This window comes from Thermobia domestica, chromosome 17 (genome assembly GCF_964235325.1).
Source record: "Thermobia domestica chromosome 17, izTheDome1.hap1.1, whole genome shotgun sequence".
NCBI lineage: Eukaryota > Metazoa > Arthropoda > Insecta > Zygentoma > Lepismatidae > Thermobia > Thermobia domestica.
In genome coordinates, this window is record NC_137470.1 from 138,215,917 (window position 1) to 138,235,505 (window position 19,589).

The 19,589-nt window shown below is 35.7% G+C and overlaps 1 protein-coding gene across 2 annotated transcripts in view; it reads right to left on the bottom strand.

Annotated features, from left to right (window-relative positions):
- Window positions 1–4,273: 4,273 nt before the first annotated feature.
- Window positions 4,274–19,589, bottom strand: part of LOC145674368 (pyrimidodiazepine synthase-like) — a 61,816-nt gene continuing 46,500 nt past the window's right edge. For both annotated transcript variants that reach the window (XM_081744335.1, XM_081744336.1), the window contains 2 exons: window positions 15,000–15,115; window positions 4,274–7,365 (listed from right to left, as the gene is read on the bottom strand). In XM_081744335.1, coding sequence (XP_081600461.1) covers window positions 7,234–7,365; window positions 15,000–15,115 — 248 coding nt within the window. In that variant the 3' untranslated portion in view covers window positions 4,274–7,233. The remainder of the gene's footprint in view (window positions 7,366–14,999; window positions 15,116–19,589) is intronic.

Genomic DNA, 19,589 nt, shown 5'->3' on the forward strand with positions numbered 1-19,589 from the left:
AGGTGTTTATTTCATTTCCAAATGATAATGAAAAACGAAGAATAACCATTTCTCCAGGCTAAGATGAATCTTTATTATTTGGAACGTTTTGCCCAATGAATACCATATCATTGACATTATAATTAATTGTGTATGTAATGTAGCCCCTATTTGCTTATTACATACTGCATACAAGAAGAAAGAAAACACTGATCATACATTAATTAGAAATTCCAACTTGAAGTAGGCTCAAATCTTGCAAACGGTCCGAGATATTGAGGTTCTGGTAGTATAAATAAAAATGAAAGTGACTATGTTTCTGATTTAACAACTCTTGAACCACCCGACCGATCTCGATCAAATTTTCTACATAGATGAGGTTCGGGCCTTGGATGGTTTTTATTATTTCATTTTGATGGTGCAACTTGGGGGAGTGAGAAGGGGAAGATATATAAAAATAAATAAAACTTATTAACTCTCGAATCACCCGGCTAATCTCGATCAAATTTTGAACATAGATGAGGTTCAGGCCTGGGATTTTATCATCATTTTCATGGAATCGCCCATATATATTTCTCCCATAGATATTATATTTGCTCTTGAATTACATTTAATATGAAATTATTGTATGAATACAAGAAGTACACAATCGATTCCCAACTCCGTCATTATGAAAGTTTGAAGTAATTCTTTAGATATTGCAAAGTTCTACACGTCCTCCTTAACACATGCTGGTTTTAACCAAGTTGAGACAACAATCACGAAAAGGACATCATCAACCATCGTCAAGTAACGAAAATTAATGAAATCAGAAACATTTCTGGATAAAAGCAGCCAGAACATCGCAGCAGGCCATCAATCTCCACCGAAAAGGACGCCAGGTCTCTGAGAACTTCTTTATCCTTATCACTCTTTCTAGGACGTCTTGTCTCTGAGAGTCTGTTTATCCTTACTGCTCTCTAGAACGCCTGGTCTCTGAGAGCTCCTTTAAACTTACCACCTTCTAGGATGCCTGGTCTCTGAGAGTTCCTTTACCCTTACCACTCTCTAGGACTCCTGATCTCTAAGAGCTCCTTTATCCTTACCACTCTCTCGAACCCCAGATCTTTGAGTGCTGCTTCGTCTTTACCACTGTCTAGAACATCTGGTCTCTGAGAGCTCGTTTATCCTTACCACTCTCTGGGACTCGTGTCTCAAGAGTTCCTTTTCTAGGACGCCTGCTCTCTGCAAGCTTCTCACCATTCCATAGGACGCCTGGTCTCTGCAAGCTTCTCACCATTCCATAGGACGCCTACTCTCTGAGTTCTATGCCCCTCTCTAGGATGCCTAGTCTCTGAGAGGTACACTCATGTCCAAAATTATTGTCACATGTCTATAAATATGTGGTTGTAGGAATATAATTTGATAACGAATTCGCCCGATATTTCTTATAATGTTAGTATGTGTATAATCGGCAAAGACATGTAGGTGACAAATTTCATGTCAAAAGAACAGTAAATAAGAATAATAAAACGAAAATAAAATTTTCTTGTCTATTTAGAAACATTTTGTCTTACTCGTTCTAATTTTCGTATTTATAATTCTTTTCCTATGAAATTTACCACAAATATACATTTCCTGATTATACACATAGTATAAGTATTAAAAGTACCCTGCAAAATCATTATCAAATTATATTCTTACAAGAAGACAATTATAGATATGCGACAATTATTTTGGACATGAGTGTACCCACACACTACTTGGCCAGAAGAACCTTGGATTCTGTCACCCTAAGACTCTTGGTCCCTGGGTTGCTATAAATTTAGTAATACAACCGAAACCACCAAATATCTGAAAGGAACTTACAGTTGAACTGTATTATTACTACTGATCAGGGTGGAAAAAAATCATGATTTTTTTTTTTTTAAATCATTTTTGTTGATTTTTTTGATTTAAATCAAATCTTTCTCCTCGTATAATGCAAGTCGCGAACGGAAGAAAAAGCATTAGGAATTAGTATTAAATGCTAATTATGCCATTTAAGTGAAAGTATTGGGGCTGAATTTTGAATTATCCCCAATCGTTAACCTATGTCAATCCCAAACAATGTTTCTTAACCCTTTTAAATTATGGCTCTTTTTAAACGTAAATTATAGACTTTCAGTCAAGCAGCTACAGCATCATCCCTATTTATCCTAGGATCATGGTACATACATCACTCTTTTTAGAATAGAACAGTTTTTGAAACGGTAATATTCACATTTCCCTATCATGTCCCTGAAGCGGGAAATTTTGAGAGTAATCGGCATTTTTTTTTTTTTTTTACTTTTTTTAAAAATTTTAATCCCCTCTGGATTCCCCTGTGTTAACGCACAGATCTCAAAATCAACTGGGAAATACTAAGGGGTGTACTGAATGTATGTACAAAATTTCAAGCTTCTATCTTGAGTAGTAAGGGTGAGGAAATTATTTAACAATGAGCTAAGAACATTCCCACGATGACCCGGATGTAATATAAAAATTTCCTCAGACATCCCTATTTATCCTAGGATCATGATTTGTACATTATTCTCTTCAGAATAAAACAAATTTTCAAACGTGTTCCTTCAAATGTCTCCATCATGTATCTGGGGCGGGTAAATAAAAAAAAAAATGATTTTTCTGTTAAAAATATCTTTTTTTTTAAAATAATACCTCTGTGGACCCCGGCCCCTGTTTTAAGGCAGAGATCTGAAACAAATCTGAAAAATGCTGAGGGGTGCACTGAGTACATGTGCAAAATTTCAATCTTGTAGGTGCAAAAGTAAGCCCGCGAAAAATAATATTCCTCAAATACCCCAGATTCCCGTATAAAACAGGATCTCAGATAACAGTTTCCTGCGACATCCCTATTTATCCTAGGAGCATACTACGTATATCATTTTCTTCAGAATAGAACAGCCTTTGAAACGGTACCATTCATATGTCTCCATCTCAGACGGGAAAATCACGAAAAAAGCTGTTTTTGTTAAAAATGTTTTTTTTTTTCTTTTTTAACATTTTTGACTCTCTGGACCCCGCTGTTTCTACAGAGATCTGAAAATTATTAAGGGGTGCACTGAATGAGTGTGCAAAATGTCAGTCTTCTGAATGCAAAATATAACACGCAAAATGCCAAATAATAATAATAATACACATAACAAAAAAATATTTTTTTTTAAATTTGACGTCATCACACACTATGCCTCAACGCAGAGAGGCGTGAAAGTATATGTAATATGTTCTAGAATGCCTCCAGTCTTGAAGAAAACTAAGTAAAAAGCCTTATTGGTACTTTTTTAATCGAATAATGACGATTCTACCCTATCACCTAAAAATATAATGTAATTTAAATAGAATAATTTAATTATTTATATATAATTTAAAAGGTTAAGCATTAAGGAAAAAGTACAGCAACGTTTATCAAAATGACACTTTTTTCACAAAAGTTACTTATATTTGGCAGGGGCCTGTTTTTAAAAACTCAGAACTAGCTTGCAGCATGAAATACATAAATTTCGCCTAAACAAACAAACAAACAAACAAACAAAATGGAGAGAGGATAGGACCCCTCTAAATACACCCTATTATCTAGGAACAAACAAACAGACACACACAAAAAAGAATTTTAGTCTTAAATATCGATAGTGATTTCCCCGTTGGAATAGTTAACGATCTTAAAACCCAAACCCAATGTTACGAAAAGAAGAAAACAGGATTGCTCCGTTACCTGTTCAAACCGGGATTTTCCCTAATCATCCTCTGCATGACATTTGTTTTCATACTATACTGTACATTTGAGTCTCATTGTATTATGATTATTAATTTCCATAATCGAAATAACAAAACAGAAACGGGATTTTACTTATTTTCACTTTAAATTAATTTATTTCGGAATTCGATTTAAATCAACGATTTTTATTTAAAAAATCAAGTGATTTAAATCTTGATTTAAATCAGACTGATTTAAATCAATCCACCCTGCTACTGATATAAGAATAATTTATAATTTTTATAATAAATAGTGACTGGGAAAAGTCCAAAATTTCCCTGTACCATTTTTAGCTCTACCCTAAAAGACAGAATTTTAAAATATGTTTACATACGTTCTATACTTCCGCGTGCGTGTGCAGGGAGGGGAGGAAACTTGTTTTGAACTCCTATCAGCATATCTGGAATAATTCATAAATAACATCCGTCTTATGCATAGTACAAAGATATGAACAATTACGTCTTACTATTAAAATTCCTCTTATTGACTTTCTAGTTATCATTAGGTACAAAATGAATACAATTTATATACTGGAATACATAACTATTTATTTTTTCAAAACACATTTTTCTTCCAAACTTCGTATGTTATATATGGAATTTACCACACACTGTATGTACAAAAACATGTTGGTTAATAACTTTATTAATATATAGAATACACAATAATCGTGTATATTAACACTATACTATTACAAAATAAAGCATAAAAAATTTGCGCAACATAAACTATGAAATTAAAAAAAAAAAAAAAGTCACTGGTTTCATATTACATATGCATTCAGAAATTATAAAAAATACATACATACTTCATAAATCCAAATCTCTTATCAATTCAACACGAAAAGAATTATAAATTCCATAAAATTAAGAATAAACTCTTACATCAAAACAATTAACACAAATATAGTCGTTAGCTACTTAAAGTACTCACTTTTTTTCGTTTTTTAATAAGTGCATGGAGAAAAACATTAAATTTAGCCGATCATGAAACAAATTGTTCATTACTCTTAGGTTCTTCTACTCTTGACTTTCAAACAGATGAGAATAGAAAAAAAAAGGGGGGGGGAATCAGTTATAGTTTCAACAACGTAGTTAACGAGTATTATTAAATATAACGATATGTAGATACAAAGATTTGTCTTCCTGACTGCGTGTGACGAAATAGAATTGGGAGAAATGTAGATAAGACGAAGTAGAAAGCAACAAGTCGAGTCAGTATTGATGGAAACAACGAATACATTCCATGAATCTGGCGAATTAACTCTACGCGTTGTGACACGAAAGAACGGAGTCAGTACGAAATAGATTAATGAAGAAAATGTATGCTACCCGTCGCAATTATACGAAGAAACCACCAAACCAAATTTAAACAAACTACAGAAGCATAATTCTGTGCGTTACACTGTACAGATGGGATTGTTGGGCAGTTATTCACACACAAGAAAATACCCTAAGTATTTTCATAAATACAAGCTTTGTGGGAACTATTTCGTGCGGAAGAGAGAAACAAACACATAATTTAAGAAGTTCACCAAACATAGTGAGCATAAATAGATCAAGTTCCTTAAGATGGATCCATGACTCAAAGTCATAGAAGTAAATTATTGTGATGAGTGGTATCTACAGTAAAAGAAGAGTGGAAGTTGTTAGTCTGATACTCATAATTTTCTGTCCAAAAATATATAAACCTTTACTCAACCATCTTAAAATATCACTGACTACACTTCTACCTTATATTTCAATATTAGTATCATTTTTCATAAAATCAAAGACTCACTTCACTCCAGTAACTCAACCACCTGGTACAGTCCGCAGTAAAAAACCTGCAACATGAGCATATAAGTTTATTCTGAAACTACGCCTAACAGCGCAGGGAAACAACATAACGTCTAAGTGGCACGAATCACACCAGGAGAAACCTCGGCGTCCTCCCCTGCACACTTATTTTGGAGTAAAAGACTTCGTCGTTTCACAATAAACTTACATGCTCATGTTGCAGTTTTTTTTTTTTTTTTTTTTTTTTTTTTTTTTTTTTTTTTTTTTTTTTGCTGCAGACTCTACACATGGTTCTTCTGTAATATATTCATAATAGATGTTCGCATACAGGAGATCCTGACTAGTTTTGAAACGTTAAAAATATTCTGGATGGTTGTATCAAACTGCCATAACATAGCTCTGATACTAATGATAGAAATGTTTAGTACCTCGTTATATGTAACTCATCTTACCATTTTTGTTTTATAAAATACGGAACAGAAAACCAGTCTTGTTTACCTATTCTGTGTCTCAAAATCTGGAACTACGACGTCATTTTCAGTATTTAAGTAACGTTACTATTCTGCACATATTTCATCAGATGTAACAATAGATGGTGCCAGTGTAGTACTATACAACTGTTCCATCTGTTGTTATATCTACTGAAACCTCTGAGAAAAACTCAAATCCTTACTTTAATGCCCAAATGTAAATTGTACAGTCGTGAGAATATATCTACCTCATGTGGTTTCTTCGTTAGTAACTTCAGGACGAATACTAACGTAATTTTCTGTACGTTACTGAAAAATCAAACTGGTGGATTTGTTTTGAAGTTACTGACATTAGAATATGGACAGGGTAGTATATTTTGTTTATGGCTGTACCTTTGGATTATAACCTGTATACTATACATATATTAAGATTCTTGAAAGACTCACATCTTTACCATTTCTTCTAACCACTGGAACAATATGAAAATTACATGGGTAAAACAAGGAAAGTTATATAAAATGTTAAGACTAGAGCTCATTTTCTCGAATGGTGAAAATGAACGCGTTACTTCACTGGTGTAGTGCCTGTTTCTTCCCAATCGTAACTAACAAATAGATCCAAAACTCCCCTACCAGATGTTAGGATCATCAATTTCTATAATTTTGAGACCTTTTCCTTTTTGTCTTTGTAGTTTTTGCCTGAGCTCACATACGCTCATTGGTTTCTCACTAAACATTTAAGCTGCCAAATTTTACAGTTATGCTGCTGAATAACAACCATCGAAGTTACAACTTCTTTAAGGAAATAGAACGTATTATATTGTAAATGATCGCTGAATGTACAGCTTGGCAAAAAATACTCTTCATTTGTTTTCATTCCAGTACATAACAAATCTCTCCTCATGAACAAATCAGAAACATCATCATATGAAAAGTTATAATTACTGAAAAAACATCTCTATATACATTAGGCATCAATGTAAGTTTCGTTAGCTTTTTAACTTTGAGACGCTTTATTTTTAACACAAATAACATTAAGAAATAGATATACGTAACTTCCTCTTTTACAGGCATTTTATACGTATCTATGTAAACTACAAACCTAATATGAACAGATAAGTTTCTGTGCACCAAAAATAAATTCTCAAATTTATTTATAGCGTTTTTTTTTCCTTGTATTAAATGCAGTTTTCACCATGAAAACTTAATTTTATATATATAATAAAAAGTGTTTTTACAAATTTGACATGATGTCGTAGTCTGGATACCCTGCTAATCGACTCTTCAGATACTTGGCATGCATATCAGGCTCTAAGTAACTATGCTTAACTGCTTCGTCTTCTTTCATGGCATTTCTCCACTCCATCTACAAGGTAGAACAAAGAAATACATATTACATTCACTTGGAAAAGCAGAAAAGAGACATATTTCCCTATCATAACCAACAAATAAATCTAGAGACCTTCTAAGGAACAGTCAATATAAAATTCAGGCAGTGAACGAACTTAAACACTTGAATAGTGTGTAACACGGTCAAGCTTTAGAAAGCTAGGTTTTATAATTAGGAATAGTTTTGATTTAAATGACAAACAGCTTCAAATTATTATTATAAAAAACTAGTTAGTAGGTTGGAATATGGTTCGTTTGTGTAGTTTACATCATGTAAGTCTAATAAAAAAAATGATTCAAAAGAAACTTTTATAATTTCTTTACTTTAAGAAGTGTCATTTATCTGTACTAAGATTAAGGATTTCACACTATTGTTTGAATTTCAATAGACTGGCCTTGAAGCTAAGAGTATAATACACCAGCAAACTTTGTTATACAAAATTGTAAGCTATAAGATAGAAATTTCAGAATTTTTGGAAAATATCACATTTAATACTGTTGGAATTAGAAACAGGGATAGAAATTATTCAAAGAACTGAAAAATTCAAGAACTCTCCTTTGGTACGTTTGTGCAAATTATATGATGATCTACCAGCAAAAAAATTCAATTTTGGATTTTGGAGTTCCCTTGACAACGTTTATGAAAATTATAAAATCAATAACTAAAAATTCAGATGGCTAATGGTATGAATATTATTAAAATATCGTTGTCGAATTCGAATTTTAGCATTGCATATAATGCCATTAACAAGAATATGAGTTCTCCGACATGAATATTAGACAACTAAATTACTGGATGGTAGATTTCGTATGTATGTCGCAATTTGTTTTATTTTAATTTTTCTTTAATTTTTCTTTTTACTACGTATGTAAATAATTTTTGTATGTTATTTAACATTGCATTATTATATTCCTTATTTATATATTATAATATGTAAATTATGTAAGCATTATTTTTAAGCCTTCCTTAATTGGAAAATGAAATGAAATCTTTAAGTTTTACGTCCCACGGTTATGCCGATTAGGCTAAAGGAGACGGTGATGATGAGTAGTGAATGAAATGGTGGAAGGAAGTGAGAGGAAACGGGAGAACCCCGAGAAAATCTATGCATACGTTTGTCCACCACAAAGTTCACTTGGTGGGGGCTGGGATTGAACCCGGGACCCCAAGCACCAGAGGTGAACGCTCTACCACTGAGCCACCGCGGCCCCTTCCTTGATCGGAGTTATTTCCTCTGTTGAAAGCATAAATAAATAAAATAAAATAAGTGTGTGTATATACTGTTTCGCTTGTTCAGTTGTAATTTATTGTCCTGATATGATTCAAAATATTCACAAGTATTCATGATTAATGAAAGTTCGTATGGACCTATGGGGGGAAAAGTGTATAGTTTCAGAGCTAGGGCTGTCCAAAATCGTCGAAAAGAAAAGTTAATTTTCAACACGTGCTATTTCGAATTCGAGAAAGCATAGAGCGGTTGTACATATCACCGTGAAGAAAGTCACACACACGTAATACAAAAAATTAATATTTCATCAATGTGTAATGAATGTTCAAGCGTATAATTCCTAGACAGGCTCTCAACAGAATTCTCAGGTATGCTCTGATTCCAAGATGGGACCAAGGTAGACACAAGGTAAACTTTGACAGCAATTAACACAGAATGCTTCAGCTGAAAGTCGAAAGTATACGGAACCGCCAGCAGTACGGTTTCTCGTGTTTGGAATAACGCGTGCTGCGATGTTTTATTTCAGACTTCTATGTATACAGGGCGCAAAATTTCAAAGCTAGACGCACTCGCCAATCCAAAAATGATGGTCGCCAGCATCTTTCACGCACAAATTATGAAAGCCCCCACCCCTTCCACGGCCTTTGGCTTGACAAAGAAATAGATTACATGAGGGCATAAAATTTTAAAACCAGACAATTAGATTCAGGATAATCAATTTTGAGTTGGACATTTCATACACATGTTAAAAAATTATCTTACCTTAAGACCTCACTTTGTGTAACGCATTTTCCAGACTTCAAATTCCGTGATTTCTCTCACTCTGTGACAGTTATTTTCGTGAGAAACAAACTGCGCAGCCCTGTGAATTTAGGTAGAAACCATTCCTACTGAACACTGGTCGCCAGCTCTAAATTTCTAGTTGCCAATGGCGACCTGGCGACCGGAAATGTTGTACCCTGTATATATATTGTATATATATATCAAATCAGCTTGTTTTAATCTATTTTAAATTAAATTGATGCAATAAGCACAATTATGTCCAATAATGACAGAAAGAAAGGTTACCAATAAAACGGAAGTGGGAGAGGAGGTTCAATATGCAACGAACATTCAAGATGCGGATGCCTCTTGTCAGAAGGATGATCCAGGTCCTAATTTGGACACATCTAGCAAGCCAAATGAAGCGCAATGTTCATATTGCCATAAGTGTTTTCTAAGCCAACGAGGTCTAGCCATACATACTAGTAGATGCCACCGCGAATCACTCAAGAAAAATCTATCTTCTTCCAATGCGAAAAGTGCCATTACCTATATTTCAAATATATTAACGCACGAAGCGATTGAGGAAAATTTAACGGACTCAACAGCTAAAATAGGCGAACTGTTAATATTTTTAAAGTCCCATATTCCTACACTCCGACGAGTTCCCCGAGGCGCCAGACCAGCTATGGCTCACTCCTTAAGTGAAGTTCTACAAAAGGTCACGAATACTAATAGTATTGATGCTTGGCTAGATCTTTTAATCTTCCCTTATGTGGTTCTCTGTATTCCTCCATATGCCGAAAAAGTTACCAACCTCACCACATGGGTAAAGCAAAGAATACGAAACTGGTCGGATAATCATCGAGAAGCTTTGTCAGCCGAATTAATTAAATTATACAAAGTTCGTGATTTGTCAAAATCCACATCATTCCACAGCAAGAACATTGAAAATAAACTATCGGACGGTGATGTTAGAGGAGCAGTAAGACTATTAACATCCGAAGACTCGATAGCAACTCCAGATAATTCATTGTTAGAAGCACTCAGAGCAAAACATCCAGCTCACTCACATTTATTAGCCATCCCTGAACCTCCAGAGGCATCAGAATCAGCAACTAGAGTATCATCAGCTGAATTATTGAAAGCAATTAAATCTTTTCCTTCTGGGTCAGCCGGTGGAATGGATAGCCTCAGAGCTTCAATTCTAAAAGATTTAGTTCTATCACACGATTATGAATCTAGAGACCAGCTTATCAATGTTATCAGAGAACTGTTACACCTCATTATATCGGGAAATGTACCTACAACATTGAGACCGATATTCTTCGGTGCGTCGTTACTTGCCCTTAAGAAAAAAAGCGGAGGAATTCGGCCAATAGCCGTGGGCAATATTTGGAGACGATTGTCGGCCAAAATAATCTGCTACAAGATGCGCGAATCACTTATCGACATACTATATCCACACCAACTAGGAGTCTGTGTCCCATTTGGGGCGGAAGCAGCAGTACATGCAGCTCGCACATATTATTCTACTACGCACACCCAAGTGAAAGCATTTTTAAAAATCGATTTCAGAAATGCCTTCAATGAATTAAATCGAGATTCCATGTTGCTATCTGTTAAAAAGAATTTTCCAGCATATTTTTCGTACATCTCTCAATGCTATTCTCAACCAAGCAACCTATATATAGGAGATAACACTATTCTATCACAGCGAGGTGTTCAACAAGGTGATCCGTTAGGTCCAGCACTGTTTGCTATGACTCTCCAACCAATTGTTAATAACATAAACGCAGAGCTGAATGTCTGGTATTTGGATGATGGAACAATAGCTGGAAATACAGACGTAATACTACAAACATTAGATAACATTCGTACACACGCATCATCAATTGGCTTATCGCTAAATTGCTCCAAATGCGAAGTAGGATTCCTCGGTGCTACAGAAGAACAAATTAAGAACCTCTATGATATCTTTAATAAATCAGCACCTGGTATTCAGCTCCTTACACCAAGTAATGCAGAGCTTTTAGGTTCAGCTATCTCAACAGAGGCACGGAGCAAAATGTTACTAGACAAAACCTCCAAACTAGATTTTTTTATGTCACGACTTTCCAAGCTTTCAGCCCATTCTGCTTTTTATCTCTTAAGGGCTTCATTTGGAATGCCGAGATTATTTTATTTCCTCCGATGCTCTCCATCTTGGAAGGAAGATGCCCTATTGGAAAAGTATGACGATACTCTTAAAACTGGTCTGGAATCCATCCTCAATTGTTCTCTTAATAACAACTCGTGGATACAAGCTTCTTTACCAGTCAAAAATGGAGGCCTTGGAATCCGTCGCGCCACAGATATGGCTATTCCGTCTTTTTTAGCGTCTTTCTACGGTGCAAGTCAAATAGTTAGTTCACTTCTTCAATGGGATAACGACGAAATCACCAATCCAGATGTGATGGACTGCATAGCTAAATGGACAAATTTAGTTGGGTTAGACCCTCCGGCTCTCGAAAAACGTAACAATCAGTCGGCTTGGGACGAGCCCATCGTTAATTGCCATGCAGCTTCTTTATTGCAGACTACAAATAACATTGAAGATAAGGCCAGGCTTCTCGCGGTCATGTCCCCGGAAAACGGAGCATGGCTTCAAGCTCTACCATCACCATCTCTGGGCCTACACCTATCAAATGAGAGCTTCCGAGTATCAGTTGCACTACGGTTGGGAGCAGATATATGTGAACCACACCACTGCCCCATTTGTAACACCTTTGTAGATAAAAAAGGATTACACGGTTTGTCGTGCAAAAGCAGCGCAGGCAGACACCCACGTCATTCAAGTGTAAATGATATAATATTAAGAGCATTAATATCAGCAGGGATCCCAGCAGTGAGGGAACCGATTGGATGCAGCCGATCTGACGGAAAAAGACCCGATGGTATGACATTAGTACCTTGGAAGAAAGGAAAGGCATTGATTTGGGACTTCACATGTTCAGACACCTATGCCCCCTCCAACCTACAATATGCCTCAGTACAAGCTGGACTCGTAGCTGCTCGAAGAGCGAAAGAAAAAAGGAATAAATATAGCAATCTACTCGATAACTATTGCTTTGTCGCAATAGCAATTGAGTCTAGCGGTTCTTGGGAAGAAGGAGGCCTCAAATTTATAAAAGAAATCGGCCACCGTCTATCAATTAAATCAGGAGATAATCGAGCAAAAAGTTTCCTGATTCAACGCATAAGCATAGCCATTCAACGTGGGAACGTGTCGGCTATAATGGGAACGTTACCCACTAGTAAAGAGCTAGAAGAAGTCTTTCTTCTGTAATTGCGGAGAAGGGAGGTTAGGAGAAAAAACAAACATCATTGGTGCATCAATTTATGTAGCAACCGAGCAAGGAGTATGAAGAGACAGCTCACAGTCCATAAGTTTATATATATATATATAAAACAACAGCATGAATGCTGTACCGTACGTCAAGACAGTGACATAACATGACAGGTTGGAGCCTTTGAAAGCAGAAGATTTAGTAGTACCTGCCGAACATCATGGGAACAAAGTACCGAAGAATAGATATTTACTGTTTCATTTGAAATTTTCATTATAACAGTTTTTTTAATAATCATTGTTATTTTACAATTCTTATGTAATTACTTATGGTTGTGTCTAATAGCTTTCAAATCTCGATTATTGGATTAACTTATTTACATGAATGTAAACAGATGCTTTCAAATGCCGATATTGTAAAATTTGTACATTTAGTTCATACAATGTATATGAAAGTTAAAACAACTGAAAAATTTCAAGAATGTACAGAACCACCCGAAACGAACCTCTTGATGTGTAGATTTCTCTCATATTTTTCTTTAAAAAGAGGGTGTGTGATACTTTGAAGTAAAAATACTATATATATATATATATATATATATATATATATACCGTGCCAAAATACATTACAGCACGCCTTATTCCGAACACGAGAAACCTTGGAGCTGATGGTTCCTAACCTCTTTCGAATTCCCACTGAAGCATTCCGTGTCCACTGTGGTCACGGCTTACGTTTTGCCTACTTCGGACCCATCTTGAAATCTGAGCATATCTGAGAATTCTCTTGGGACCATGTCTGAGAATTACACCCTCTAAGGAAACCCCTTGCACATTCATTACATAATATTCAAAATTTCACGTGTCGTAACATACTGCCTGGGAAGAACTGCTCTGATCATGGTGATAAGTCTATGGGAACACAGTTATTATATCTTGTAGCAACGATGTACTTAGGTAGCAACGATGTACGATCGTGATATGGCACTCGTCTAGACATCGACATTTACAGAAGTTACACACTTTGAAGAAACTGAGAATTCCACACTAATGTAATTAACAAAATACAGTTTGAGTTTTGAATAATACAATTTTCTGTAGCTGAATTTTATGAGATTTATTGTAATACACTTATTATGAAACTTATATATGAACCAGCACGTATTAGAATAAGAGAGGAAATGACGGAGGAAAGTACAATTGGAAGGCAAGTCCAACAGGGATGCTGTCTCTCGCCAACATTATTTAATATCTATCTAGAAGAGATAATGAAAAAGAGAATACATAATGAAGATGGCGTTTCAGTAGAAGATAGAATGATTAGGTTTGTACGATTTGCAGATGATATGTCGCTTGTTGCAGAGTCTGAAGAGAAAATTAATAAGATGTTAGGGAACTTGAGAAAGGGCTGTAAAGAATATGGAATGAAAATAAATGTTAGAAAGATAAAAGCCATAGTGATTGGAACGAAGCGGTCGGTGTCAAATATACAAGTAGGAGGGGAGGAAATAGAACAGGTGACTAGTTTTCGGTACTTGGCTAGTATTATTAGTAATGATACTGAAATGTGAACGTGAAATGAAAACAAGAATAGGAATGGGAAAAGATGCCTTTAGGAGGAAGAAAAGTATTTTGTGGACGTTGTATAAGATTTGAGAGAAAGAATCATAAAATACTTCGTGTGCAGTATTGTACTGTAGGAGTCAGTAACATAGATATTACGCAAATATGATTTAAAAAAAAAAAAACTACTGGATGGTTTCAAAATGTGAGTGTGGAGAAGAATGGAGAGAATTAGCTGGGTCGAGCGGAAAACGAATGAGTGTATATTAAAAATAGTGAGGAAGAAAACAATTTTAGATGCTATTAAGAAGAGGTAGAGAAACTGGTTGGGACATTAGCTAAGGAACTGTATCAAAAGAGACGTGCTAGAGGGTATTGTGCCAGAAATGAGAGGGAGGCAGCGAAGAAAGCTACAATTAATAGATGGTATCAAAAGAGAAAAATCGCGCGGCAAGTTGTAAGCGGAAGACCATGGGGCATGGAAGCTTCTCAGTTGCGGCAAGTGACCTGCCAATAATGGCAGAATATCTGATGATGATGGTGATACTCTACATTAACTCCAACTTTTAGATTCCAACCCCATATGTTGAGAAAAAATGAAAGTAATTTGTCTTACAAGATCGTGATATGGCACTCGTCTAAACATGGACATTTACAGAAGTTACCCACTTTGAAGAAACAGAATTCCACACTAATGTAATTAACAAAAACAGTAAATTCAAAATACTTTACCAGTCTCATGTATCTCTCCTTCGGCAACCGAAACTTCTCTCCTGCAAACATGTTAAGTAGATCAGACCGCTCGCACCAAGGCCAAATCATGTAGTCCACCATGCCTGGTTTCTCACCTGAAAAAAGCATAGTCTTAATGGAGCACTGTACGCAAAAACTCTCACAATCAATTCCACTAAATGAAAAAGTACTCAGTTTCAAACCTCAAGAGATTCCCACAATATGATGGTACAAAAGAGTGCTGTTAAAATTATTGAATATTTTGTCGTCTGTTATTCGTATAGAGAATTCTGTTCAAATGACGAATATTAGAATAATGAATTATTCAATTTTAACAGAACTAGAGGCTTTCTATTTCAAGTGGGCCCTCGGAAAATATGTGAAACACACTTCGACTTCACCCTCGCCGCCCTCTTAGGGAGGAAATCTTCCCTTGGCTTTGAGGGAAGAAGTGAATGACCTCGGCTGTGTTACCAGTTTGTCATTCAGTCATTTGGTCTTGGCGAGTAAAGATCGCAGGGTAGAATGGCTAACAAGACAGTGCACAGAGAAGCCCGTGCAATAATTCAATGTGGCAACCCTGTCTGCATCCAACCACTGAAGGATCTTTCCCGCAGTAACTTGTCTCTCCTCTTTCGAGGTAGGTACGGGAAAACACACATCGACAGCAGCGCCAGAAGGGGCACAGTAAAAATAAAAAGGCTCTAGCACAAACATAAGTATAGTGAAAGTATTGGAGATCAACATACGAAATATGAAAAGGAACAAAAAACTTGACTATCCGTGTCACTGTCAAATTCCACTAAGTTCAAGTTTTTAGATATTGTAACAATGTCACAAACCTGCCAGCAAGAAAAACAGAAAGAAGTTTGTCGTTAAAATAATAAGATCAATAACATTTTTCTGATAACAGACGACTCTGCCAATTAAAACGATTTTGTGAGATTATACCCTGAAGACCATGCTTAAAGAAAATATTAAATTGCAATAAGTGTAAACCAGAGCAAAACTGAACAGCACCAAAGACAAATCATGTGGTGAGACAAATCATGTACTCGCATGCTAACACCAATCTTTGGTAATTACCCTTTAAAATAAAATTTGAAACTGAAAATAAGGTTAAGATATTTTTGAATCAAAAAATCCAATATATTTCAGGCAAAAATTTTCTTGTAGGCCTTATATTTCGAGAACTACATATAGTGTACACAAACCAAAACTAACAATTTACTCAGTATGATGTGCTTATTCCGTAAAAAAATATGAAAACTCAATTTAGGGGCGTTCAAAAATTTTCCAAAAGATTCAATATTTTTCATTCAATCAGATTTTCTTGTACGCCTCATATTTTGAGAACTACATATAGTGTAGCCAAACGAAAACCAATAATTTACTCACAAGGAGACTTACGGAAGTGCCACTTACCGATTTGAATGAAACTTCGCACATTTGTAGAACATAGAAAAATAATCGACACGTTTATTATTATTATTTCAGCAATGGTGCGTGTTTAAGGGTAAAAACTACCCTTTGAACCGTTAGGGATGGTCTCGAAGTATATACAGAAAACAATCATTTAATGTAAAAGAAAACATAATGCCAGGGAGTTTTAGAACAGCTGATTCAGAATCTGACGTCAAAATTCAAAATGGCGGATCCAATATGGCGATTACAATTATAAAAAGTCTTCAGGTTTGAAATGATGTGCTAGCCAAGAATAATCATAGTTGTCAAGTTGGCAGGGATTACTGTGAGGAAGTTGCAGATCGATTTGAAACCCCTTCCTCTACTTATTTTAACATGACTTGATTAAAATGAGTCTCTGCAGCTCTCACTATTCGGGGTGCTTATGTATAGTGAGGGCCGCGTTGACTCAGTGGCAGAGCGTTCACCTCTGGTACATGGGTCCCTGGTTCGATCCTAGCTCGCGTTAAGTAAACTTTTGGTGGACAAACACCGTGTGCAGGGGTTTTCTCGGAGTTCCCCCGTTTTCTCCCACTTTCTTCATTCCACCACTTCATCCATTTCTCATCATCACCGTATAGTTTACCCTAGCCGGAATAATCGTGGGACGTAAACTTTAAATATTTCACTTCATTTCATTTATGTATAGTGAATCCTCTCGCCTCTCATTATTTCAACTCTGTAGTCGATCCTCAATGGTTAAAATTATGAATTTATTGAGAAAACGTTTTACATTAATGATATTCCGTAAAAACAAGTGTGTGATGCATAAATATTATTTACACCACACACACCTTATTGCGGCAATAACGTACCCAAATCTCAAATTGATGCACAATCTTTGAAACAAAATGTTATGTGATTTTCAAATGCAGATTTTTTTTTCTTCAAAAAACCGCTTTTGTAGCACGAACACCTAATAAGATTTGCAAATCTGGGAGAAGAATGCTGAATATTAATCAGTGATTGGATCTTAGTTATATTATTACGGAGATGTAAAGTCATGTTATAGTTGTAGAGAAGGACAATGTCAGAAAAGGGTCTCAAGAAGTTTTTTCTATCGCCTAAAGAACAACACATCAAGAGGCTGAATCCAACTAAGTACTCCTGCAGAAATGGTTTATATTTTGAGGTCCTCTTTTGTTCTTAAAATAGGTTCAAAAGTTGATTAATTGTGACCACTCCACGAATCTAATAACAAAATTGGCTGGAATAAGTACCCGGAATAGTAAGAGGAGAAGGAACTAACTTTAAATATCACCCCGGCTAGTGAGAAGGAAGAAGAGTCACTTTTAATAAGCACCCCGAATAGTGGTACGCAAGGGAACTCTCTTTAAATATGCACCCCGAATAGTGGTAGGCAAGGGGACTCACTTTAAATACGCACCCCCAATAGTGAAGGTGCAGAGACGCACTTTAATCAAGCATCTTGTTAAAATAAGTACAGAAAGGGGTTTGAAATCGGCTTGCAACCTCCTAGCAGTAATCCCTGCCAACTATGATTGTTCTTGGTTAAAAGTACAGCATTTCAAAAAAGAAGACTTTTCTTAATTATAATTGCCATATTGGATCCGCCATTTTTAATTTTGTAATTTTGACGTCAGATTCTGAATCACTTGCACTAAAGCTCCCTGGCATTATGTTCTCCTCTACATTGATGATTTTTTTTCTGTATATACTTCGATACCACCCCCAACGGTTCAAAGGGTGGTTTTTACCCTTACACCCGCACCATTGCCGAAATAAAAAAAAAATGTGTCGATTATTTGTTGATGTTTTACAAATGTGCGAAGTTTCATTCAAATCATTGAGTGACACTTCCGTAAGTCTCCTTGTCAGTATGATGTACTTATTCCGTAAAAAGAAAATATAGAAACTTGATTTAGGGACTGTACAAAATTTGACCCCTGATCCAGAAAATTCAATAAATACATTTCATTAAATCAAATATTTTCTTGTATGCCCCATATTTCGAGAACTACATATAGTGTAGGCAAACCAAAACTAACAATTTAGTCAGTATAATGTGCTTATTCCGTAAAAAATACGAAAACTCGATTTATGGGCCGTTCAAATTGTATGCCCCATATTCTGAGAACTACATATAGTGTAGCGAAACCCAAACTACCACTTAAGTCAGTATGATGTGCTTATTTAAAAAACTCGATTTAGGGGCCGTTTCAATTTTTTGGGCCCTTGGCCCAAAAATTAATTATTGACCAAGATCGCAATCTTTTGATCCATTTTTTGGATCCTTCCTAAAATTCTTGTTCACATAAATAAGTGGAAGCAGCTGGGATCATCCCACCATCACCCGAAAACATCTTGCAGAACGTACTCTGGAACTACAGCAGCAGTTTTCCTGCAAGGTAAAGAAAGGTGGGACTGGAAGTTGTGTTCGCATTGTAAGTTGGTTTCAAATCTATCTTTTCGATATAGTATTCGTTTGAACTGGGATAGGGTAGCAAAATCGGTATTCTGTGAGGGGATATTTTATATCACTATACAACTCCTTATACTTTTGTAAACAAGACGTCTGTTAACTGTTAATAATTTTTCTAACTTAAAAGATCTAATTTTATAATTCATAGCAGCTATCTTTCAGCTCTTTGCTTAAAACTTTACAGACAAAACATTTACAAAATCAAAAGTATGTAATTCTTTTTCAGTTTCAGCACCGTAACAGTACCTTCCTCACAATGTTTTCCCTTAGAAACCTTGAAGTCACCTTTCCCTTAGATACTATTTGCAGATCTTCGATACGACGGACACGAGTTCGATTCCCGACTGGAGCATATTAAAGTTGGATCTCATGAGAAGCTGTAGATCCACGTAGGGGGTACAGTGGCTATCTGGTACAGCATTTACCTCTGGTGCGTGGGGTTCCTGGTACGATCCCCGGTTAAGTTAGTTTGTGCTGGACAACATCGTGTCCGTGGGTTGTCTCGAAGTACTCCCGTTTCCTCCCACTTTCTCATTTCACAGATTCTTCCATCATTATTCACTTGTTTTAATCATCCGTCTCCCTTAGCCTACAAAACATAATCGTGGGACAATAAACTGAAAAGTTTATGACTTTTTTATTTTGTAGATGTACATTTCGAATACCCTCCATGCTAAAAATGA